At 42.5% G+C, this 25,422-nt stretch overlaps 1 protein-coding gene across 2 annotated transcripts; it reads right to left on the bottom strand.

Moving 5' to 3' along the window:
• Window positions 1–25,422, bottom strand: TRMT61A (tRNA methyltransferase 61A). Of its 2 annotated transcripts, none has more exons than XM_075426638.1 (4): window positions 25,324–25,422; window positions 21,989–22,353; window positions 12,138–12,404; window positions 1–2,955 (listed from the first exon to the last, which is right to left on the bottom strand). In XM_075426638.1, exons 2-4 carry the CDS (start codon window positions 22,317–22,319, stop codon window positions 2,627–2,629), a joined length of 927 nt encoding a protein of 308 aa, XP_075282753.1. In that variant the 5' UTR covers window positions 22,320–22,353; window positions 25,324–25,422; the 3' UTR covers window positions 1–2,626. The 2 variants fall into 2 exon arrangements, with proteins under 2 accessions (XP_075282753.1, XP_075282752.1); XM_075426637.1 differs by lacking the exon at window positions 25,324–25,422 and adding an exon at window positions 25,117–25,201.

Genomic DNA, 25,422 nt, shown 5'->3' with positions numbered 1-25,422 from the left:
TGTTTGCCTTGTAGCTCACAAGGTGCCCAAGACTGCTCTCTGCGCTAGCCTGTAGGGCATGGAGCACAATGGGACAAGCTGAACCTGGCTGTCGGGCAGAGCTGTGTGCTGGTGCTTGTCCACAACAACTGAGGGATCCAAGCGCACGGCAGCAATGAAAATGCGCAGCCTGCCAACGTGTGACCCCACTGTGTCACGGCAGGAAGAAGAGATGTTTCATTCCAGACTGAAGATTAAAAAGTATTAAAAAGATAAAGGAGTCTTTGAAAGTGTGGCCCCGGCAGATTCCCCCTGTGTGGCAGGAAAGATCCATGTTTCTGATTTACCACTTTTGGCAGGGAATGTAGCCAGAGTGTAAAACATGGGTGGTGATAAGCAGAATTAAGCAGCAGGGGGTTCTGGCAGCACAGTACCATCCACGCTGGACAGTGTGGGATCCTCCTTGTGACCCTGACAACAAAGCAACAGCAGGAAGCGGTGCGGTGCTGCTGGCCATGGCTGTGATTGGCAACAAAAACACAGAAGCCTTTTTAATATTGCAAAGACAGAAACGAAATCCTTCTCCTCTTACGCAATGCTTGCCCTTCCTCAGCAGGGATCAAATCAATATGGGACCATGCAAAGTCAATGGTTTATTTCAAGAGGTTTTGAATCGGGCTTTGTAGGCAAAAAGGCATCAGCCTTGTTTCACGCTCCACGGAGACACATCCGTATTTCCGTAACACGTCTATTTGTAGGACAGAAATGTGACTTTGTTCCTCTTTAATCCTGTTTAAATGTTACACTATTTTAAAAAAAGGTCTGTCAGGAAAAAAGGATCAAGTCTAGGGCTGGAATTATCCCTGGTGAAGACTGAGGATCCCACTTGACAGTGAACAAGAACCACCTTGAAGGAAGTTAAGAACAACCTTATAGCATTAATGTTGTGTTTCCCCATCCTTTCTTCTGGTTTCTTGTTAGGACCTTAGCAGTACTGTTACGGTGGTGGTTAAAGCACACAGACATGTGCATATGCATAAATATGCAAGCATGTCATTATAACACAGCTACCAAACCATATACACAGTGTCAGCAGTAAGCACCCCTTTCTGGAGGACCTTAGCAGCAGAAGGAGAACTTTCACGTTATTTCTGGAGAAATGCTACAGCTGTAGGCCAACTTACATAACTGATTTAGTTCAACAGAATTGCTTTCTGCCTTTAATCTGCTCAACTGTTTATCTTTGCTGTCGTGATTGGTTGAGCTTTCTTTAAACCGTTATGGATTAGCGTTCTGCTATAACACGTTAAAAGCTTAGCTTTGTTTATTTTTGTCAAGAATGGGGGAGGGATATCAGGTTCAAATGTTCAGGCAGCAGTTTATGAATGGTTATTTTTCTGACATAGCAACCAATATACTCAGGTATCAAATGCAGGGCACAGCTAAGCGCTTCCAGAGACAGTACTAGTGGCTGGAATAAAAGTATTCGTGAATTCATTAAAAAAAAAAAAAAGAAAAAGAAAAAGAAAGAAGGACCTTTATAAATTTGCATAATTATTTTAATCTGAAAATACAAAATTTAATCCAGTATTGAAACAGTTTGTCACACCCACCAGCTTTGTATGGAAGACCAAAGAGTAAATGGTCTGAAAGGTTAATTAATAAAGCTGGTTGAGGATTTTACTAAGTTTGCATTGTTGTTGCAATCTGGAGACAATTTCTGCCAAGAGCAATCTTTCTGTCATTCAGCTGCAGGAAGACAGTACACCGTAATGCACACAAACCACCAGATGAACAGAACCTCCGCCACAGTGCTTACAAAGAGGTGTTCAGATAATATTAACCAGCTGTTCAGTGAATTTTCACAGTGGATTCATCAGCTATGAAAGTGGACGATCTATTAGCAGACTACAGTATGAACCCAGGTCGAAATTTCTACTACAAATGGATGAGCACAATATACTAATTTAAACCAAATCCAGCAATCAGCATACTTCCTCGACCTTTGTGTAATCTAAATGATTTGCAGATGCCAGCCTGGAATGGAGTAAGAGGTTGTGTTCCTGAGCACTGCCAATAATCCTCCGTGTAGCCAAACTCTGTTCCAAGGAAACACTAATTCTGTGATCAGTCGTGCTGGCAACCCTATGACCTTGCAACTTTCGTATCTAAAAGCATGCAAATAGGCACTCTCACATTCATAAGAGCTACCCAGACACTAGAGAAGTTAAAAAATAAAAGTGTCTAGTAGTGCTAGGAAAACATAAAAATGTAAACCTGAAAAAGTAATTTGGAAAAGAGGAGGAAAAAATCCAACTTATTTGCAATTAGTGTGCTGTTTGTTTTGCTTTCTTATCGGGAGAGATCTTTATTCTGTACGTTCCATTGAATGGGAATGGCCATTCGCTACTAATTTATCTTCTTTCTGACGGCAAGTGGAGCACCATTCCAGAGTTTCAACATTCCCTTGATGCTGCTCTGGTTAATGCTTGTGTGCTATTTAAACAAAGCATATTCCAACCCAATCTGACTATATATGGAATTCCCTGACAAGTAAAAATTTGGATGCCCTACAAAAAAGAACCATGAAAACAGAATACACACACAAGCACACAAAATGCTCCAAACTGCGCAAACTCCACACGTACTAAAAGAGGCTCTTGGTAGCAAACGTCAGGTACCCAGTGTGCCCGACCATCTCCCTGAGCGGCACGCCGCTTTTGAACTGCACAGTTCCTTGCTGCAGATTGGTGCACCAGCTTCCTTGATTTGATGGGTTGCTGCTGTCAAAGCCAGTGCTAGCATCACCCTCCGCTGCTTTTCCAAGGTCAGGGATTTGCAAGTTAATTGTCCTTACATTGTACACTCGGAGAAGAATTTCCAAGGTGTTAATCTCTGTAAAACCATATTCTTCCATCGCTAGGCATGTTCTCTGGACTTGTTCAATGCAGGGAGAGAAAGAGCAGATGCGGCCACCTGCAAAATGAGACAGGTAGTGGAAAAGAGAGCAACAACCCAAACAAAGCACTTATTATCTTTTTTTCACGTTCTCCCAGATGCACACAGAATTCCTATTATACAGACAAAATGAAAACATTCTTCAAGAAAATCTCCATGAGGCAACTATGCGTGTTTGAAGTGCACAAAACCAAACATGGATGACTCCACATGATGCTTCAGACCCTTTAAAAATTGCAACAGCATATTCATTCATCTTCCAAATCCACTGCTGTCCACCACATTTGTTCACGATAAAACCGATAAAGTTGATCCCTTTAGAGCAGCCACTCTTTTGGAATCACTATCCACTATCCTGGACTGAGGCACCGAGCTGAAGTTGGCACCCATACAAAGCCAGAAGTCATTCCCCACACACTGTACAGAGTTGCCTTCATTAGAATATAAGTGTGCGTGCACACTCACTCTGACAAAAGCGGCTGTGTTTATTTGAGAATGATGGTATGCGTGTACAGAATAAAGTAATCTCTCCAGGCCATAGATGGAGTGCTGTTAAGGCTTTACCCTTTTAGTCAAACTGACTAGCATGTCTCCTGAGCATTAAAGTTTACTGGATATCACAATGGGCAGTTTTAAAGCAAATGCTTCCAAACTCTGGGACAGGACTTCTAAGTCATAAACTAACACTTGTCTCCTTGTCTGTGCACAGCTCAGATTTTTGATTCTAAATACAGAGTATTAATAGGCCCCCTACAACTTTCTGCGTGCTACAATGTCACCTTAACAGCTGAGAATAGAATGATTCAGATTTACTCTGAAAAGCTACAGCCAAATCAGATCAAAGAATTATAAGGACACTGTCTGCCATAAAGCCAGGGCATGTGCTTTAACCCAGGACACAGTGTCCCACACGGCAACTGCCCTTCCTGAAGAGCTTTTGTGCTGGGGAAGGAACACTGGGCAAGGCAGCTTCAGCTATTGTTTTACTTATTACAATTAGATGGAAATGCTTGCTGACCTGATTTGCATTCCTTCCCAGCCGTCTCCCCGGCTCATGCAGTCAAGCCTTCCAACACCAGTTGCCTAAGTAGTTAAAGAACCCGTGCAAGCGAGAGCGAAGCATCGGGCTAAAAATAGAGGCTATGCTGGGACTACATGCAGCCTGCTTTATCTCAAACTCCTTGGTTTTTTCCTTTTTCGTTTCTAAAGTCACATCTCTAAAAAAAGAAAGCATCAGGTCTGAAAGCATCATGTAGCACTCTAGTTTACTGTGCAGCAATGATGTGCTGGGTACTGACTGGGGAAGAACACTTTCCATGACCGTTAATCCACCATACTCTAAGTAGGATTTAATTTTAGTCCTGAAATAAAGTCTCCACAGCCAGGGGTTCTTATCATGCATCTTCAGATCAAAGTACCCTGGACAAGTAATTCCCTGGAGTGACAATGAAAAAACAAATCTAATAATCACCTGCAAAATTAATGCTGGTGTGTGTCATTATTAACCAACTCTGTTAACGCCAATTTAATTGCACACCCAGTCCACTAGCTCCCATGAAATTAGATTTATATGTTCACCAGCATGACCAGGGATATCAAAATCATTCTGAATCAGACAGCTAATCTTTTCTGGCCAAAGCAGTACATGCTTCTACCATGTCTGTAGACGTAAAAGAGAAAAGCTCAGGAAGAAATTTCTGTTACGTAATTAGAAAGCTACTACAATGCACACAGGTCATAAAGAAAGATGTTATATTCTTGTTGTGTAGGGAACTGAACAAATGTCTAACTTAGCTAAATGTCAGTTCACAATAACTCTTTGTCTTCAAAGCAAGAATTTGCAGAGACCAGAGTCTTACTACTATTTCATTCAGACTTTTTGTTTTTGTCTTTTATACTGCAACAAAAAATGGAAATATATTTACATTTACAGTAAGTCTGTTCTTATTTCTTCTGACAACAAGGGTTTCGAGATATGTTTAGGCTTTCAAATTCACATGCTCTAGATTTACAGTCAAAAACTAAGAAGCCTGCACACAGCTGGTGCCATACAAGCTTCAGAGCCGCCCACAGTTCTTGTCAAGCCTTCAATTAAAGGCAGAGCACCCTTCATTTTGCCTAAGGATGGTCAGCTGAGCACAGCATGTCAACACCAAACTTGATGATTTATCAAGACTGCCTCCTTGCAAAGCAGACTGCTTGGGGGAGTAGGGTTGCAGAAAATGGGCTTTCAAGCCACTTGGTAGGGAAGAAAGCTCTTTCTTGCAATAGCTAATATCCAGAGAGGAAGTGCGAAAAATAACATTACTTTACTTAACTGCACTGCTGGGAGCTTCTCAGGTATGACGAGTGAGAAAACAGCGTAATAGCTGGTATTCCATGTAACTGAGAGCATCCAGTGGGTTTTAGTAGTTCTGCCAATTTCATTTTTTTGCTTTCATACCTATTGTTCTGGTTATTAAACATCTCTCCCAAATAAACACACCTACAAACAGCTTAGAAGCAAAACCACCAAGCATCTTTCTTTACTCCCTAAGAAGTGGGAGAGGCGTCTCCTCTGCTTTTCCCTGTACACACCACCGGGCAGGCCGCATTTGACTCTCAGGCTGGACTTGCTTGCTTAGGCCGATATTAAGAGAAGACTGGAAAGCTACAACAACAAAACTGCAGTTCCAAACCGAAAAAGTCTGTCTAAAATAGAGAGATTTGGGAAGCTTCAATTGCCAGGGTGCGTTCAGACCAGCAAAAAGAAGTGGACTCTGAGCAGCAGACCACCAGCACTCAGAAGGACATGCTCTTCTGTTCCAGGAGCAGAGGCCCTGTCATCTTCAACGCACCAGATGCTTCTGAATTCTGCACGCTGTAGGCTGCCCTCTGCACCCCGCCGGATTACCAGCTAGGCAACACCCCTTCTGTCACAATCACCAAACAGATATAAATCTAGATTTCAGCATTCACAATTCTCAGATTCTCTAAGAGCCCTCTTGTCCTTCAGACATCAAGAGGCATTTAGGCTTAAAGGACTTGAATATGCATTGCTTTGTCTTGCCATGCCGAGGATTCCTTAGTGAATGAAGAAAAGACGTGTAACTCCCCCCCTCTCTGCTCGCTGGGGCACACTGCTCTGTCTGTGGATCACAAAGGGGTGGACTAGACTAGAGAGCAGTGAAAACAACTGAACGGCAACTTTTTGGTATAAAATGAGTTTGTGTTCTTTCAGAGTCCTCCTTTTAGGAAAGATACCATTCCTAAATTTGTTTAATGAGATCTATGTGTCATCATAAATTGATACAGTAATTATCTGAGATTAATCCTGTTCACATTGGGAAGCTGTGTGAGCTTTTTGATCTGAAGAGCTGTCTAAAAATGTGTTTATTCATGTATAATGCATCTGACAAGTGCTACAGTTGAGGAGAAGAGAATAATGAGACTATATAAAAGACTCAGGTTTTTTCCCACCTTCAATTTTACAGGGAGTGAGTTAGTTTGAAACATTTAATAGAGAGGTTAAATCTCCCAAACTCGTAGGCTGGAACAAGCCCACAGAGTCCTGGCAGTCACTGTAACCAGCAACAGGGTCAAGAGCCTATGAAAACCGAAGTACAGTTCAGACTGGAATGACAAGAGCAGCGAGCTTAAGGGAAGGTGGAAGGGAAGCTTTGCATCCACATAGCGCTGCACATTTTGAAACACAGAACAGACAGTATCTACTTAATAATCACGGGACACACCCTTGCATCTTTACAAGCACTCAGTGCATTCAAAGTCACTCCTCCTTCAAGAGCAGTTCCTGGTACGTTCCCGTGCAACGCCAGACAATTCTCTTTCTGGTTTGTGTAAGCAAGGGCTAACAGCTCTACCAGCTCTATTTAGCTAACAACTGCATTAGGTTTCAAGTATGGAAAATCTGGCAGTGCTACCCAATTGATAAGAACTCCAGTGCATGCTTACAATACAGAAAACGGGTCCAAGTTATGTGCTCTCCCCTCTGTAGGTTATAGTATGTGTCACAAGTGCTCTGACAGGTTTTTTCATCATCCCAATACTATTCAGAAGATGTGAAGAGAACATGTGTAGTGCAGCACCATTAAGTTCCAGGGAAAAGGGCCTGTAATTTCAGAAATGGTTCTGTGATGTAAAGAATACAACACAGCATTTTTATCTCTGGTAAGAGAACACAGCTCTGCGTTTTGGGACTTCAGTGCATTGTCATAATTGGAAGATTACGTTACAAAGATCTCACGGAAGAAAAAAATCACACAGGCATTATCATTATGTAGGGGCGAGGCAGGAGAGTCACTGAGCAGCATCACCACGGCATTTACGCTGTGCTAGGAGGACACTAAAAATATTGCCTCTGTAAAAGGGGACAGAACGTCCTTTCAGTGAGTGTGCTCGTGGGCGATTTGATGCAGCTTCCCTGACAAGTGAAATTAGAGGATTCGGCTGTTGGAAGAAATTAAAGGATGTTTCTTGATTCAAAAAAGAAAATCTTCTCCAAATCACTTGCCAGCTCATTAGTAGCAGCTTGATGTGATTTTCTGCAAATGTGACCTTAACCTCTACATTTGTAGGTGCACCCTTCAAAAGGAATTTATTCCTCCTCACTGTTATGGGCTGGCAAAAGCATGCAACAAAGACATTAAAAAATCAGTCGGCTCCAAATTGGGGAAGAAAACCCAACAACTTCTTTTAAGGATCCTTTCATCCCAAACGACTTCCTACAAACTGTAAAGGCTGACAGCTTTGGCCAGCACTCCACAGCAGGGATTACGATGCAGGAATCCTTCTGCTTGACTCTTGACACAGGAGAGAACCACTTTTACTTCAGGCGAGGCCCATATTGTGCACCTGACCTACCAAGCCCTGACAGACCAGAGCTAGGTTAATGCCCTCCAACAAGACACAATTAGTGGGGCTGGCTCAGCAAACAGCCAGTGCTTGGGAACCAGATGAAGCTGCTTTCTGGGTTAGCACCCAGGCCTAGATCCTCTCGGGGCAGCTTTGCACTAGATCAGATGGCCTTTCAATGTTGAGAGGATATGCTTCAATTTAAAGTTAGTTTGCGGATTTTTAACCTTACCTTGAGTTTATTCTCTTTCAGATCAAAGCAGGCACCACACTAGCAAAGGCTGGTGCTGACATTTTAGCAAGCACTTTTTGCTTCATCCATTTATTCCAAAACAATCTCCTGGGGACATGAGCAGTGTTGACACCGACTTGAGTCCCACCTGCATGGGTGAAGGAGGACAGTCTGAACAGCATGCTAGACTGTCAGGCTCCACGTCCCGCCTTAACAGAGTCCCCGTGCGTTCCTGAGGCATCCCCAGCCCAAACAACATCAGCCTGGATGCCACTGCCTTCTTCTCAGGGTGATTCAGCCTGGGGTACCCCAGATACCACAGGGGTGAGATGTGTGGCCAGGGATTTCAGCTGCTCCTCAAAGCCACACATGGTTGGTTTAAAAACAGGACCAATGAACAACTCTGAGGCTCCAGAAAAATAGCCAGTGAGATTTTCCACGTGGACATGGCATTCCCTGAAAGCTCAGAGGAGCAGTGAGGCAAGCCCAAGTGAAAACTGAAGCTAGCTGAACCAGGCAATGCCGTACCTGCACCAAAGGCTACTGGGAGGATGAGATATTATTTATTCTCTTATACAGCATATGTAATAACCAAATCTGGCATGTTAGGACAACAATTGATGGCTATGCTAAAAAATGCGAACAAGACCTGTCTTAAGTCCATTGTGAAAAAATGAAACAAACAAAAGAATCTGGAAGTGAAAACCAACTACTGCTACAAAGAGCAGAGTACTGCTGAAGGGCTTCTATGATAGCAGGAAACGCAGAGGCCCAAACAGCGAGACATTCAGAGGGAACCTTCCCTGCAGAGTTTTGGGGGAAGACCTGAAAGCACCACGTTACCTGATTAAGGTGATATCTCAAGGATCACAATTTTACAAACTCATAATTTAGGGGCTTTATGATGCTCAAGAGAGAGTGGCAAGTCTGGATTTAAGAGCAAAATCTCTTAAGAGAAAGAAAGGAAATAAAAGAGAGGTGTTTTTAATAATTTTGACTCAGGCTGTTAATTTAAACACCACCAAGCACTGACTTGTAACGCAAGACACCAACTGATGTATTTTTCCATCTCCCTACCTGAAACTTTAAAACCTGTATGAAAAATACTGTACAAATGGGTTTCTGCCTCATATTGCACAGCCTTGGAAGAAACAGACAATATTTATGAGAGTTGAGTAGCTGGGTGCAGAATTATATTCAAAGCACTCCAGTATTCAGCTGTGAGATGACTGTGAGTCAAAAGTTTCAGGGCATTTAAGAACAGTAGAATATTGAGAATATTTTTGTTACCTCACAATGTTTTCATTTTCTTCATTGTTTTTAAATTTAGCCTGAAGGGGTTAACAGCACCTTTGCAAAAACCACCAAGGTCAGGTATTGGGAACAGCAGCTATGACTACAGAAAAGCATTAATCAGCAGATACTGCAAAAGAAAAACAGTGCAGGTCTGGAAATGAAAGCACGTTCTGCAGTGCAGCCATGCCTGAGGGATATTAGAAGCAACATTTCTGCTGAAAGTGTGACTGGTGAAATCGGCACAGAGGGATGCAGCTGAGATGCAAGCCTGTACTTCAGCAGAGCACAGCACCAGAGAACAAGAAAGTTCTAGTCATGAACCTACTGTGCCATTTTATTCTTCCAGCTCTTCAGAGGTTGGCAGTGCTTTAAATGGGAGGCCAAGCTACTCTGCGTAGTGTACTTAGAGCATACTGCAAGGCATAACATGAGTGACAAATGTACTCTGCAAAGCGGATCATTAACACTCAGCCTACTAGGAGCTGCAACTGTTCAGGATCTTGAGCTTAAGTAGGAGAGAAAATACTGATTTGATAAGGTTTTGTTAATGTTAAGAACTCACTCTTACATACTGTCTCAGCTGAACACTCCATATTGAATACTGTGTTTTTAAAGAGGAGGCTAGCTGATGCTACATATCGAATTTTCTTAGCTCTGATTTCATTCAAAATACCTGAAGACTTAGGGAATGAACTACCACTATCTGGCAGCACAGCTGCGATATTTGCATGGCACATCACAATAAAACCCACAGTGTGAATGGTTCAAATGTGACCATGTCCAGATGTGAGAGAGAGGACGTGGAGGGAAGAGTGGAACGACTCATTTTCTCCAGTGATGCTTTATCACTATACTAACCCTTGGAACAGCGGTGAACAACGGCAGTATGTGTACAGAATGTTCTTACTGTAGAAGAGATTTAACTATTTGAAAACAAAACAAAGGAGCACTATAAAATTATCTGTCTGCGGTAGAGAACTGGAAGCAGTTACAGATACCCTCCCATCATATTTTAGATTTTACAGCAGTAAAAAAAACCACAACGAAACTACCCACATGATTTGGAATAAAACAGAAATGTGTGTAAGTTTGTACCTATTACTACTGCAATCAATTACATTTTATACGAAAAACAGCTTTTGTTTATACACAAAATAGCAAAATAAAAAAAATGCCCCCTGGCTCAGTCAGGTACTATGCAACCCAAAAGATGAGCCTTGGACCAATACCAGATCTCAGATGCTGGTGGCTGTTTGCAGCAAAAACTGCAGCAAGGATCAGCAACTTTGCCTTTTAACTGGTACCTACAGGGCACGATACCACAAACAGAAAAATACGGGATTTAAAGTATTATTTATATTGCCTAAGCAGATGTAACATTGTAGCATAGCACGGAAAAGTATAGCCAGATGGTATGGCCAGTTTGGGACTATAATACCTTTTCTAGGATTTCAAATGCTGGAGCGAGACAATGATTCAAAACCTGAAACTGTTCAAGCAGCTCTGCTTAGTATTCTAAACATGCACCACTTCAATAATTCAAATTGGACTGCGCAATGCAGCGCCTTCTAAGCTGGCAAGTCAGCTGAGTGTTGTGCTCACTAGATTAGATAATTTGAGCATGGGAAGGGCATTGTACAGTGCAGCAAAAATTACAATTTCTCCCAGGACACACTGGAAAGCAGCTACAAATTGAGCTGTAACTCTTGCAGGTACAGAGTGCTAACAAGTCTCTCTGTATTTATTCACTTTTTAAACAAAGCATGTGTTACATTGGTATTGGAAAGCCTTCGAGAAAATTCTCAGTAGTAGCTAAGGCAGCCTAACAGTCCCGACTCAGCAAGGTAATGCACATTCAGTGACCTTTAAGAAGAAGCTTAAACTCTGTGATTTCTAGAAGACCTAGCAATTCACTTAAAGTCAGGTTTGTGATTATGTATTTTAACAAAGAACTGGGCCTTGGCACATAATCAAGTTTTACTAAACTTGTATCTGAGCACGGGCAGTGTTCTGATGTCTATGCTCTCTTGACTAGAAAAGGCACTTTTGTAGACAAAAGGTTCAGATCCACACTAGTATAGTTACACTAGTATAACATTAATCAGGGGAAAGCTAATTCCAGGATAAAAGAATGATTTATTCACTGAAGCTTATTTTTCAATAGGGAAAAGATTTACAATAAACTGATGAAATCCATCCAATAACTCGACGGTAGTTCTCACTTGCTGTCACCATCCTGGAGTAACTGGCATAAGCTAGAACAGCCTTTCTGTTCCATTCGCACTACAACCAATGGCAAACTTCTCATTAGCTCCAACAGCAGAGACTTAAGGCAGAAATTGGCAAGCATATTTAACTATAACCACATTTTCTTTAGCATTACTGATGGGGTGCTCTGTTAAATAGGTCCAAATCTGCAAGGATTGATGTGAAGTGCATCTGAACACCTTTTATACAGACACCTTTCCACTGAATTGACAAAGAAATTTGCTTTCAGCATTTATTGTTACTGCTGCTTCCCACACACTCTCAGATCTAGCAAAATGCACCTGACAAAGTTTCAAAGGGTTTTTTATAAACTGCCCATGCTAATTGTAGCAGCTAGCACAGGCCTGTAGGAAAAAGTTGTTCTTCTTTCAAATCTTCTACTGTCAACTGAAGACCTCATCTGAAGGTTTTTCAGCCTTAGAACTGCCTAGAGACTTCAACATTTGAGAACAGTGATCACACAGTGGAAGCGAGCAGATCTAGCATGCGGCTCAAAGGCAGAGCGGTGTGCATGCATAGTACTTCCTGAGCAGAAAGAGGCAAGTGCAGTTACCTTCAGCTTTTAACGCTGACTTTGCATGTCCTATGGCTTCCCATGGAGATGGAATATCTAGGAACACAGCATCCGCAATGTTTGAGACACCAAACCCATTTTTGCAGACATCCTGGTTGGTTACGGTGACCAGATGCTCCACGCCATGCTCCCGAAACTCCTCCCTGGCCTTCTCAGCCCTTTGTTGGTGGAACTCCACTGTGTACAGGTGCCCTGTGGGAGCCACTGTCCTGATGAGAGCATGGGAGAGGGATCCACTGCCCGTACCTAGAAGAGACAAACAGCTCATGAAATATCTTCTAACAGTGCTAAACATTAGAATAAAGGTGTTCTCCATTAGTCCTCCTGCTTGGAACACTTACTCAAAACCCAAATGAACAGAAACCATTGGTTAAACTACTGAAAGAGAACAATCCTTCCTTCACAAGGAGAGAGGAACTAAATGACCTAGGAAACAGTCTTCAGGGTCCTCAAAGCATTAATTAAAAATCTGGCAAACTCGGGACCTGTCCTATCTCCCTGGCGTAGTAAAATATGCCAAGGGTCAGCTCTAGCTCTAAGAAGTGCCAGAAGAGAACACAAGGAAGTAAATGCCACAGGAAAAATTCAGGTAAGTTAACCAGAGAGTTTTTCTCAAAGTGCCAATCTTCCAGAGTGAAAAGAGATGAAGGCAAATTTTAACATATTCTCAAAACCTTGTACTTCATTAAAACAAAGACAAGATGTTGGCACGGGTCCAAGCTGAAAAATCCTGTTGGCATCCATGCAAACAAATGGCCTTCAGGATATGGAGTCTGTTTGCCCAGGCCTTTTAAGAGACACTGGCTATCCTCAACTCCCACCGAAATCATCCAAAACTAAGGCCTCTGGGCTCCTTGCAGTCACACTGACCAAACCACCTCGTTTCACTCACATACATACACACCTACACAATCTTAATGAAGTCCAATGAGATCCATCATATACCTGAAATTGTATCTAACTACAATTACCATGTACAACCGGAAACTAACTATTAAGACACAGATTTTTTTCCTTGTTTCAGTTTGATAATTTAGGAAACTTACTTTAAATGATCCACTGGTGTATTAAATAGATGAATGACTAATAACCAACGTTTTCACTGAAGAAAACACCCATATACCAATTCACATCACAAATTACTCACTCAAGTGGCATTTAACAGAATAACCCCACAAACTCAAAACACCACAGCAACCCCAAATTATGTGTTTATTGATTTACAATTCTGTACTTGCAACACATGTCTCCCATGGAAAGAAAATCTGTTTCTAGCTATCTTCAATGACTGTTCAGGCTGAATTTCAGCCTGAAGCAAGTTCTTTCAACTAATATAAAACTTCGAAAATGTATAAAGGACAGAAATTGAAGTACAGCAGTGGTGAAGAAAGCTCAGAAACTACTAGAAAGGAAATTAATTAGGGGACACAGGGGCTGGTACAGCTGCTTAATTGGAGTAATACGTTCCGTAACTGTACAGGAAGTCAGAGTTTACCAAGGGATCCAAGGTTCTTGCCCTCTAGTCACATAAGAGGAGAAATATTGTTGTGGCACTCTATTTAATCCGACAGCTCTCAAAGGGGAGCCATTCAGACTGTAAACAGAGCTCAGGGCCCATGTTTGCCACCAGATCAACTGACTGCACTGCGGCATCAGCACCGCTCCTCTGCTTCCCTCTGAGAGGGCTCTGACCCCAACGAGTAGACCAGCACCCACGCCCCAGTCTTAATGGGCAGATTAGACAGAGAGGGAGGACCTACAGATTTTAGCACTGGCTCCAAAGAGATCCAAGGGAAGAGAGAAACTATGACACACACTTTTTTAAAGTGAAAATCCATGCATTCATGCCAGTATTAAAATAAAGCAAACGAAATGCAAAAGACACTTACATGTGCACACATGGAAAACTATCTGGTCATGGGACCTGTACACTCTAAATGTCAACATAAACTCTTCCCTGGTCAAAAGGAGTGATGGTAGCACAGTAGCCACATGGTTGTAAAAACTCAGTGATATATGTGCATAGCAAAAAACCAGCATTTCACTGTTGGGTTTTTTTTAATGACAAGAGCAGGGAACTGTTGTTCACAGGATGCTAAAATGACTGAAATTCTGCCTTTACATTTCATGCCAGAAGGCAGGACTGCACAACTGAGATCTTTTGCAAACTGACAGAATTTAATTATTCTACCTCTCAAATGGGTAATGCTGCACACTTTCTGCATCTTTCTCTGCTAATCTGAAGGAGTGAACAGAAGGCCTGTCAGCACAGCTGGGCTGTAAGCAGAAGAGCGAGGCAGCTTGTGTATGTATCCAGTTTCCTTGTTCATATTCTTTTACATTTTTAATCACTTTCCTTTTAAATCTGCTCTTAAAAACACCCCAGAAGATACAGTTTGTCTCCTCCCTAGGAAAACCCATTAAGATTTTTTGGCTTCTTTTCTGGCACTCTGTTTTTATTCACAAACACTCCAAGCCAAACCCTGAACAAAACCCAGGATGCTGGAAGTCACCACTTGCAGGTTTATTACAGACCAAGCTTTTGTTAAACAAGGTTGCCAGGAATCATTTCTTCTTGACTGGCTACCACAAACATGAGAATAATACATACATATCACATTTTAATATATCAAATTCTATCACACTAACATAATTAATGAGAGTATTTCTGAAGATGCTGCCTGCCTTCTCTGTGACAACACTCTCAAAACTGCAGGAAACAAAGAACAAGATGGTTATCAATCACCCACCATTGTAAAATCTCTCCTTGAAGAGACAACAGACTATAAACCCAGTCCTGTGAAATGATGAAGACCCTCAACTCTCACGTGCCTGACATCACACTTGATGTGATTCATCACGAATATGAGGGTCTGGCAGTTCAGCATGAGTCCGTACTCAACACAACCCCTGAAGCCCAAGCAGCACCATCTATAGAAGGCAGAGGTTCAACCCTGTGCTTCTCTGATATTGCAGAAGGGGAAATGAATGTTTACATTCACCTTCTCCCCTGCAAATCTGCAACAATCAACATTTGAGTCCTCCCGCCACCTTCTCAATTACTTTTCAATTTTTCTTTGTCCATATTTCAAAACCACTACTGAAGAACACAGTATTCAGCAATATATGACAAAGAGGCTTAGGCACCTGTCTGGAGTAAGTTCTAGTCAGGTTCAGGTTCAGGCTTCCTTGTGAAATGAGAGGTATCCTTAGCACAATATAGAGTCAGTCAGGAAAGCAGCAAAACGCAAGGAGTACTACTGAAGACATGAAGTAGAATGCTACAGCAAACCTGAAATATCATAGCTGAATTACCTGTATATAAATGAACCAAAAACCTGAATGCTCAAAAATTAATATTTTGTATCAGAAGAGGCAAGTTAAGAACCGGATGGACTTCAACAGATTGTTGTTCTCATACAGGTGCAGTGAGATGCCCATGTTCCTCATTTGACCTAGAAAGCGGAAGGTAAGACAACTTCTAGAACAAATACCGTTCCTAATTTTTACACCAGGATGCTTGCCTTTCTGACAGCTTGCACTATAAACAGCCTTAGAAGCTCTCTACCACAGGACAATGTCCATTTAATTACAGCGTATTAATCATGAATGGACTCTATAGAAGAGAGGTAAAATGACGATAACTCAAACTGTACTGAAGACATTCTTAACACCACAGCTGTTGTTTTAGAGCTCACTTAGGTGAGAACTTAGGTCACTGCTAGTGCCTTTGGAAAATATTATGCTCTTTTACAGACTATTCTGTGATCTTAAACACCTTAGTCAAAAAGCAGACATCTGCATTGCTGGCATTTAATGAGACACTGCAGGGTCCCCAACATACCATACTCTAAGCTCAAAATCTGAGGGAGGAGACACTGTGTAGGGGATCAGCATGCAGACTAGGAAAGTGTCCATCTCTGTTCAAAGGCATGAATCAAGGTCCTGTGTTAAAACCACACGAGTTAGGTGGCTAATGACCTTGCAGACTGATTTAGCATCCTTCCCTTCATCTTGGGCTCAAGCACACCCCGTTCTTCTTCTCTGATACACCTAAGCTCACGGGAGTGTTTCTGCCCTTTGCCAAGACAAGGAAAACACTGCAGTTTTAGAAGGATTTCAATCCTTAACAAGTGGACTCCTAGATGAAACACTTCAGCTCAGCACCTACTGGTTACTTCCTTTTGATTTGTAGACAAGAAAGCTAATCAGAGGAACTCCCTGATCATTTCCCTGACCTCAAACAGATCAGTTCTTCTCACTCTCTGCTTATTCAAATGACAGGTGTTCTGCAGAGCAGCCTCCACACACCTCAGCCAGCTTGAGTCAATGTCCATGTTAAGATCGTTTTTCACCTGTGGAGAACATCTGAGCTGTTCAAAAACACCACATGGTATTTCAGTACAGTACAGATACACATCAGAATGCTGTCAAGAGGAAACATGAGTGTTACCACAGCATCTAGCATAGCACTTGACTGATAACTGAGTAAGAGAGTACATTTTTACACTGTTTTCTGTTTAGTCTGGTTTTCTTATTGCAAAGGATATTTGTCTAACTTCCTGGAATCCCACCCGTGCTATAAACATAAGTGACCTGATTCTGTGTTCCACTACATTTCCTCATTGCAGGCTATTGCTAGACTTGTCTTCCCTAAAAATTTCTCATCGTGGGTGCTTCTTTTTAAAAAAGGAACTACAAATAGTGATTTAGGACCCATAAATGTTTACAAGAGTGCACAAGCAAATGCACTTTGGAATACAACTGAAGAAGCTCTTCAAGTGCATACATAGGTTCATATTGCTTGAAAAGAGGAAAAGTGAAAAGTATGCAGGGTATTACTTAATACTGGGTCAATACAATATCTAGTAACATTTTAATAGAACTGAAGTTTCTGCTGAATGTTTGGCTACCTAAGATATTCTAAAATGAGTAAATACAACAAAACAATGACAGCGTTGCTGTATTGGTCTCCTAGCTACGCCACTTAGACCCAGCAAATAATAAGACAGGTCATGAGTCAGCCATGAGAACGGAAGGAGCCTCAAAGCAAAGGGAAATGAATCTTCAGACACAGCTAACAACTCCACAGCTAATATCTATCAAGAAACACTGAACAGAGAAAGACTGCTCACTGTACATGACAAGTCTGTGTAACAGGAGAATAATTAATATTTTTTAGCAAATATATGAAGAAGTATTAAGCATCTGATGGAAACTAACCCAAAGATCTTACTGTGAAGACAGCCAAGGGCACAGATCATGGTGGCAGAGGTGAGACACGGCAAGAGCAGGGACAGGGAGAGAGATGAGGAGAGTGGGGAAAAGTTTTAAGGAGATGAGCTGGTGGCTGAAAGAGGAAACAGCGAATCAAGAAGCTCTCTTTACAGAAGACAAACTCTTTCTCCTGTTGTGAACACCATACTGAAACAGGCATTTTCAGCAACAGGCTGGAGGTCAGAGAGGGCCACAGCTCACTGACCAGACTGAGGAGTTGGGGGAAGGATAGTAGGCAACTTCTCATGACTGGCACTGCCTACAAAAGCAATGGGAATGCGAAGACTGCAAAGAATTCTTCCTTAGAGATTCAAGAATGGGGAATCCTTTAGCGAGGGATCTTCTGCAAACGAACATAATATTGTTAAGTTCAGAGCTGCATGAGACACCCGCGTGGTGATCAAGTGAAACGGTAAGATGAAAGTAAGTCCAGAAAGTCTGGAAACAAACGCTTTAGGGTATGAACAGCATTCCTCATCAGCTGCAGGTCAGCCAGAAGTCTGAATACATTAGTGATGCCTCATGTGGCCACAGTTTTGGTTCATTTCTTTGATATATCAAGAGAATACTATGCTCGCCAATGTGTGTACTGATGAGGCCTGCCTTATACTTCAAAAAGTGCTATACAGGCATTGGGTTTTTGAATTCTTCTCTCACTCTAACCTGAACAGCTGCTAAGACATACATACAGGAGGGGTTATAAAACATCATTAGTATGAGCACGTTCCAAAATGAAATTACTACTTAGAAACTTTGGTCTGTACTTTACACTAAAGATAGAGCTGCAAACAGTTTACATATACTTATGCCCCCAAAACTATAAAGACATGAGCAGCATTTGTCAAAAAGTCTATACGCACTTCAAAAGAGTCATAAGCATACAGCTGACTTGCTGGGACTCCACAATAAACTATTAATCATTTATTGAGTATCCATTAATCATTAAGTCCTCATTAATTTTTTATGAGTGTACTCTTAACAAAATCTATACCCAGGCTGTGAGTTTGAAAATTTCATAATTGCTTTTGAGAAGCTCTAGTGTAAAGCTGTTCAGCAGCTCTCATTACTCTGCCACAGAGAAACTATGAGAACCCAGAATGCTGTTTTCAGTCTTCCAAAATCCAGTCTGTGGGCTCAGAAATCCATTGCTGTGTGGCAATGAACAGGGTTTAGCAATTTTTAATTTGGGATTTAGCTGAAGGGAAACGAAAAATCCAATTAATGTTTTTGTTCATGTGAGTCTGCTTTTGTTGAACGCTGAAGGATCACTGGAGTGGTGGTTAGAATACTTTTGACTAAATTACATTTTGTCTATAAATACAATGCTCCATCGAAGCCAAAATACTTGTGAGATTTATCAGATTAAATGAGGTTTCACAGTGCTGTATTGCATTCCCTGAGTCACTTACAGGGCTAGGACAGACATTTGTTCAGGCCTTACCAGGGAGAGAGGCCATTAAAAAAGCCTAGCTTCATGGGCATTGGAAAGACATAAAAAAGGGTTCCACACACGTTTGTTTGGAAAAAATACTTGAAAGGTTTCATATTGTTTCCAGTGTACTAGAAAAATAAATGTAAAAACCTCAAAATTTGTTGGCAAATGGAGTTCTTCTACTATAGGCAGCTGTAATCACTGGACTGACAATAGCCTTGCCTGGGAAGTTGACATCAAGATTAGTTTTGGAGAGTGTGGCGACACAAAAAATAAAAAAAAGATTTGGCTTATTCCTTTATCTAGACGGTGGCTGCACATGCAACGAACACAAATGGGATCAGAGTTACCTGAATTAAAGTTCCACACTACCAGACCACCCACAGCAAGTACTCTAGCTGCTATCTCAAGTGTCCTTTAATTCTGGAAAGATCGGGCTGTTAGACTGTACCAGAGTGGGGAATTCCTCAGACCAGGGACCAATGCTTTCAAGAGATCTTAGCTCCAGCAACAGTGCTAACAGTTTTTAAATCTCAAGATACCTTTATAAATTAGGTATTAGCAGAAGACAGAAAAAGGATCATATTCCTACACCTCCATCATGAAACATCAGGCAGATGCCGAGTTCCCTTATAACCTCAACAGAGTATGCTTCGATCATTTTAATTATGCATGCACTGCTGACAGGCTTGCTCTTCACGTATTTATTAAAGATGGTTAAAAATAGTAAAAACTGTATTAATACATGTTTATATCATTTATGAAAAATCATGACTAATCAATTTGAACAGCATAATTCAAGTGATATAAAATTAAGCCTTCTGGTTATTCTACTGAATTTTTCTAATCACACACAAAAGATCATTTACACTCATATCCACAGCATTACAACATGACACAGAGGTCATTACTTTATCAATCCTTTCTTCATAGAGTTGTGGAGACTAATCCATAATTCTGCTTTCTTACGCTGGGTAAACGCAGGGCACTCTTCCACAGTCTAATTAGTAAGACGAGAGGAAAAGAGCCTGGCCTCCTTACAGTGCCTGCTTTGCCAGTCCATACCGTAACTATGTATATCGGTTCAAATTCAAATAATAAAAAAGACAGACCTCCATGCTAATTAATGCTCAAAATACATCTAAAACCAGCACCAGCAGGAAGCAGACTCCAATGTCATTACTAGACCAGATTTCCTGTCTTGTTTCTATTAATCGCCATTGGGCCGGTTCCGCCTGGGCCACACAAGGTTAATCCAGAAATAATGATTTTGGATCACTGAATGCTGTCTAATTCAGGATGGCACCAAAGTAGGTTACATCATCACACTGGAGGCTCCAGTTGTCAATACGTGTAAAACTTTTAATTCAAATCACCACTTCTGGTCAGTTGCAAGCAAATTTGCAGTAAGATCTCTTGCTTCAAGATTAACCAGATGAATTTGATGCAATACTCTTTCTTTCTTTCTCTGTGAACAGTGAATCTTTCAAGCTATACAAGCAAAATTCTCGTAGTAAAGCTTCACTTTCCCTGGAAAGCTCAAGTTACAGTACTTTGGCAGCACAGGCATTAAAATAAACCTGGGGACAGGTTCCCATTAGCGAAAAGGATTGTTTGTGGCTATGACTTCTGACTCGTAACATTTTTGGGAATCTGGATAGGTTACCTCATCAAGTGTTTCCATTTCTTGGCTGTTTAGATAAACGAGCTTTTAAACATTTTCAACCTCTCTAGTACCTTTGACATTACTGAAAACTTTCTACGTGCATCTCTGTACTTTTAACATTCACCTATTCCAAGCGAGGCAGGACACGGAGAAATTCACATCTCCCCCACCCTGAATAATTTGCTGTGTTTATTTTTCCCATCCTGTCTAAACATAGCAGGGAGGGGAAGAGGTGAAGAGCTGCCCAATGAACAATACTGCTACTTCCCATGACAACCTTAAAAATGCCTGATCTTACTACAAACCAAACCAAATTACAAACTCACAGGACCCAACCATTCTAGCAGTACCAGAGGTTTCTGCATGCGGCTTTGCCTGTTGAAGTGCTGCTATACAGCATCCAGCTCCACGTACCACCTCCTTCTTAACGGGTGCAACTGGACGCAGAGATAAGCGGCGTTTCAGTTGTGTTGGAAAGTGGTCATTACGCTCAAAAAGCTGCCCAAAGTTATGCTTGGGTGGGAACGGGAAATGTTAAATGCAAAACACAGTGCAGCACAAGCCCATCACGCTGATCCTTTGCCTTATTTATGCCTGAGAGGGAAGTGTATGAAACCGCTGCATAAAAAGACTCAAAGGAAACAGCCAGAAAAAACAAGGACAAACTACCTCAGTTTGTATTTTTCCAAACTAGAGAGATGCAATCAAATCAAACAAGCCTCATACTGCCTGCAGTAATAGTCATGAAGGCATTATTATAACCTGTATCTAACCAGGAAAATGCCTATTAATATAAAATTTTGCTCCTTACTTGCAAATTAAGCAAAATCATGGAAGCTGTATTAAATTAAACCAAGTTTAGAAACAAAACACAGCCCTGTGGTTAACACATCATCCACTGTATTATACAGCTACAGTGGTTTTGCATGCAGTTGCAGTGCTACAAGTGGATCACGCTTAGGAAGAGAAAGACAAAAATACATGTACTTATATGGTATCACATTATATAAATACTGCCAATTTATTTCTTTTATTGGTTCAACGTCCTATCATCAGAGTCTCTTTCACTGGTTTATCTCAATCATTTTCTCTCAAACTGCAAATACAATGCCTGAATTTCGATTCAAAGCATGTATTTAAAAGTACTTAACAACAGTTTCAGAAAAGGGAAAGACAAATGTTTATATATTTATTTTAAGCAGATGAACGAATCGAACACATACTCAGAGGTATACCTGCAGATGAGGCCAGCATACTGAGTAGCATTACATGTTGAAGAAACAGCAGCTGATAGCACGTGCACATGAAATAGAACTACTCCATGTGCAGGCTGGGAAAATTATTATCACAAGGGAAAAAAAAAAAGGGAATTTTTTCAAAATGTAAAGACAAGCCCGTTTTTTCATGAAAGTGTTGGTGTTAGTTCTTCATAAAGGATTTCAACATATTAATTACCTGATTCGCACACTATGGAGCCTGGCTTCAGTTCTAACATCATGGTGATTATAGAGATGTCAGTGGAATACAGAATCTGCGTCCTGTGTGGAAGATTCATGGTCCACAGTTCTGGAGTTGGATGAAGAATAAACACCCATCCTCCTTTACTGCAGGTCACTTTGGAGCCGTACTTCTTGCCTATGAGGTCCGTGGAATGCCTGATGACCCCGTACTTAGTCTGAGTTACAGTGCCATGCTGGACTTTCACAGGAAACATGGAATCATGGCCCAAGAACACAATAGCTGTGTCACCATCCTTTATTGTATCTCCATATTCAACAAAACTCATTGTGACAGTCTTGTACTTGGCTGGTGGTTGTCACCTAGAAGAGAATAAATATGTCAAGAGAGTTTTGCAGGATCATGATGGAGCTGAAACTACAGACACAAAACCAAGTTATTTTATTTACCCCAATAAAGAACAAGAACACACTGCAAATGAGACGTTAGCAAGAGAACTCCGTGAAGTTCAGGGACCTCCCCGCTGCTGCTCTCTTGGTCCAATTAAAATCAATTGAAAGATCCCACAGATTTCAATACAACCAGTATTTTTCCTATTTTACGGTACGTTTTAAAAAATATTTAGCAAATACGTTATAATTTACTCAGCCTGCTCCACAATATCACCGAGAAACTTGCAAGGTAGTAGCAGTTTCAGCACTCTGTTCAATTCCATTTCAGAAGCTCTCCGAGTATGTTGTTAAATAGTAACTTCTATTTCCATCTGCTGGCTTACCCCTTGGTGATTTACAATATAAGACAACTGCTACTTGCCTGGGTATCACTCACTAGTTATTAGGACTGCTAACAAAAGTTTACTTGGAATTTTTTCAAATGAAGTTTTAGAGATAGGATAAAGGTAGTATCTGCAATAATTTATGCATAAATTTAACTAACTACAAGGAAAACAGAATATGTGGCCTTTAATTTGACAGTGGGGGTGCAAAGTAATTGCCTGGGAAGTGATCTGTGCTGCAACTACACGTAAACAACTATTTGCAAGCTAACGCAAACAGTTGTATCACTTTAGCCCCATGGTCTCAGAGCTGTAATTTAGAGAATTACAATCACAAGACAACCTAGAAATGAGAAGACAGCTTACAATGGAACCTGGCATTGCCTGTTAACTGTCTAAGCTTCAGGTTGATCAGTTTGTAGAAGGAATTGTTTAATGAAGTAACAGTGATCCCAAAGTTAGAAATTAAAGCCTATGACAGAAGGCTTTGAAATTCAGATTTCTGGTACCTCTTCCATGAGACAATTCAAAGCAGTGTCACTTTTAGTTTCAGAATAATGATTTGATTCCTGTGCTTTTGTATTTGACGTGTAACAGCTTGGTCCTACTTCATCGCTTTCATTAAAAACTTTTAGTTCTCAAATTCTAGTCTGTTTTTGTTGACCAAAACTTGTAGTTCAATTTGCTGTAAAGCAGCTAGATTTGTAATCTTTCTGCTGCAGTCGAGACCAATAAACAGATGTGCCTGTGGCCACAACTTCCAAAGCTTATGACGTGCTTATTGCGTAAGGTATTCAGATGCTGAAGCAGAATTGGCCTGTCTGGACATACGGTGAAATAGTAAAAAGGGCTTCCCACGAATTCAAAAATGTATACATACTGGACTTTGTGAGGTAGTACAAATACTTAATGATGTTTTATAGCTTGCACGTTCTGATTATATTCATCTTCTTAATCTTTCATAAATGGCACTCGTAGTTTTCATTCTAGGTATTATTACACAGAATCACAGAATGTTCAGGGTTGGAAGGGACCTCTGTGGGTCATCTGGTCCAACCCCCCTGCTGAAGCAGGGTCACCTACAGTAGGCTGCACAGGACCTTGTCCAGGCAGGTCTTGAATATTCATCTCCAGAGAAGGAGACTCCACAACCTCCCTGGGTAGCCTGTTCCAGTGCTCCGTCACCCTCAGAGTGAAGAAGTTCTTCCTCATGTTCAGGTAGAACTTCCTATGCCTCAGTTTGTTTAGTTTTTATTAATGCAGTGTAGTTTTCAGCTCTTAGTTTGAAAGGAACTTGACTGTAATCTATTTTGTTCAGAGTATTTAGACTATAGTTACACCCCTGTACAAAAGCAACGTCCCTGCAGCATGTCTGCAGAGACAGAAGCACAGAAGCATACAATAGCAGGGGTTGGAAGGGACCTCTGGGGATCATCTAGTCCAAACCCCCTGCCAAAGCAGGGTCATGGAGAGAATTCTTCTCCCTTTGATTACACAAACTGGCTTCCAGTTTCTTTGCCTTCCTTTGAGCCGCTGCACTTACCACAGCTGACTGTCACAACAGTGCATGCTGACATCCCAAGCGACAGACCTCTCAGGCTCAGATCTCACCTGTAACATTATACCCACACACTTGGGGTAAATTTGGGGTCTGGGAAGAGTTTCGGTAGTCTCTTTCCTTCCTGCCACTCCCCTACGGCAAGGAGCACAGAGATCTACAGGCACTCGTTTTCATGCATTTTCAACTGTTTTCCACTCCCTGCCAACGCAGGGCCTCGTGTTCTGTTGTCGCCCCGTCTCTCTCGTTGCCCCATCTCCGCTCGCTGGGCAGCGCGCAGATGGCGTGGTACGGGGTCACCTCTGCCTCACGGGGCTGGCGGGCAGCAGGGAAGGTGAGGCAGGGGCTGGCAGCTGGGGGTTCGGACTCCTCTACGGGCTTGCCATGACTCCAGCAACCTAAAACCAACGAGCCAGGCGACCCCTCGCAGCCTCACAAATCAAACCACCGAAACGATTCTGTTGTTCCCTCCAGACAAAAAACCAAGACACACCTCTCCCTCTCCCGACCGGCTTCCACCCAGAGCCGGCAGGCTGCCTCTGCCCTCTCCGAGGAGCCCGGCTGCTCGACACGGCAGCCGGGGAACCTCCCGAGGAGGAGGAGGCGGCGGCAGGCACCCCCGCCTCACCTCCCGGGCAGCGCAGGGCCCCGGGAACACGAAGGCCGGCGAACCCGCCGCCGCCGCAGAACGCGGCCTCCCGCCCTCCCCTCAGCTGCGGCCCGGCCCCTCGCCCCGGGCCGCCGCCTCTCCCCCCCAGCAGCCACCGGCCCCCCCATCCCCACAGCCGTTACCTTCCGGGGCTGAGCCCCGCCAGCAGGCCCGGCCAGGCCCGGCCCGGCTCTCCCCACACGCGGTGCCCGCCCAGCGTCTCCTCCCGCCCCGGTCGCAGGCTGCTGACGCTCCCGCCGCCTCCGCCCCCGCCAGCCCTGCCTGCAGCCGCCGACTCGCCGCCGCCCGCCTGCCCGCCCGTCCCCGCCGCGGTCCGCACCAGCGCTCACCGCCCGCCGGGTCCCTGAGGAGCGGGGGGGGCGGTCACCGACCGCCCTCCGCAACCCGCCGGGCCCCCTGCGCCTCGCCTCATGGCGAACCTGGAGGGG

Source organism: Opisthocomus hoazin, chromosome 7 (assembly GCF_030867145.1).
Source record: "Opisthocomus hoazin isolate bOpiHoa1 chromosome 7, bOpiHoa1.hap1, whole genome shotgun sequence".
NCBI lineage: Eukaryota > Metazoa > Chordata > Aves > Opisthocomiformes > Opisthocomidae > Opisthocomus > Opisthocomus hoazin.
This window is presented reverse-complemented; position numbering and strand designations above follow the sequence as displayed.